The sequence below is a fragment of the Charadrius vociferus genome, unplaced genomic scaffold, assembly GCF_000708025.1.
Source record: "Charadrius vociferus isolate BGI_N301 unplaced genomic scaffold, ASM70802v2 scaffold773, whole genome shotgun sequence".
In the NCBI taxonomy this organism is placed as follows: domain Eukaryota; kingdom Metazoa; phylum Chordata; class Aves; order Charadriiformes; family Charadriidae; genus Charadrius; species Charadrius vociferus.
Genome location: NW_009647799.1, coordinates 183,926 through 184,924, shown reverse-complemented (window position 1 = coordinate 184,924; position 999 = coordinate 183,926). Strand labels below are relative to the sequence as shown.

Below are 999 nucleotides of genomic sequence, written 5' to 3'. Positions count from 1 at the left end.
ATCTCCTATGGAGTGGACGGGGAGTCAGGGCCATGCGGACTTTAGTCCCAGTTCCCTCCTCGCACCGTCCCAGCGCCACCAGCTCCGGGCAGGGGGTGCTGAGGGCGAAGGTGTCCCCCCTCCCCTGCGCAGGGGGCTGAGCACCGCCAGCGGAGCGGGGCAGCTTTTAAATCGAGCCAGTGCGTCTCGTTTCAGTGTCCCGTAAAAAGGCAGCTCCCCAGCAAGAGCCGCTGCCCTGCAGAGCCCCCACCATCCCAAACACACACCCTCCAGCCCAGGGGCAACGTCCCCGGCTCAGCCCTGCCCCATGACCACGTCCTGCACTCCAAACACATTGAAAGAGCCGTCCTGTGTACAGTACAGGAGTGCCGACACCGGGGCTGTCCCCAGAGCCGGGAGAGGGGTCGGCACATCGCTGCCCCCACTCCCCCTTGCACCCACCGGCTCATCCCTGAGCTTCATCCCGGGGGGGGGCCCGAGCTGGCGGAGAGGAGGGAGGGCAAAGCCAAGGTGGGATGGAGCCGTCGTCCCAGGGGGATGTCGGAGCTGCAGTTTTCTGCAGGGCCTTTCTGACGTTATCACTGCGAGCATCTAAACCAACCCAGCCTGACCAAACTGGCCGGTTCCCTCGGCGGGCGGGCAGGAGCGGAGCTGCCCCGGCAGGCTCTGCGCACGGCGAGGCACCGGCTGGGAAAGGCCATCCAAAGGCTGTTCCAGTCATTTTGGTTACGCTGGAGACTGCTCTTTCAACCCATCTCTGCCGGGGACAGGCAGAGCTCGCCCATACAGGAGTCTCCAGCGGCTACAAGAGCTGTGCACACTGAGTCACCTCACCTGCGGCGCACGGCCATGGGAGCTGACCCTCAGCGAGCCACCGCAGCCCTGCTCGCCTCCTCCATCCCCGGACGCAGGAGATCCCCAGCCCACACGCCGCCTGAGTAGGAGCTTAATGACATTACCAACACCTGAATGACGGACCAGGGGATGAAGAAACCTCCC

At 64.8% G+C, this 999-nt stretch overlaps 1 protein-coding gene across 1 annotated transcript in view; it reads right to left on the bottom strand.

Annotated features, from left to right (window-relative positions):
* The window catches only part of ST6GALNAC2 (ST6 (alpha-N-acetyl-neuraminyl-2,3-beta-galactosyl-1,3)-N-acetylgalactosaminide alpha-2,6-sialyltransferase 2), a 5,831-nt gene extending 4,980 nt beyond the window's left edge, over window positions 1-851 (bottom strand). Inside the window, 1 exon segment of the mRNA XM_009882412.1 lies at window positions 835-851. Coding sequence (XP_009880714.1) covers window positions 835-851 — 17 coding nt within the window.
* Between the last annotated feature and the right edge of the window lie 148 nt (window positions 852-999).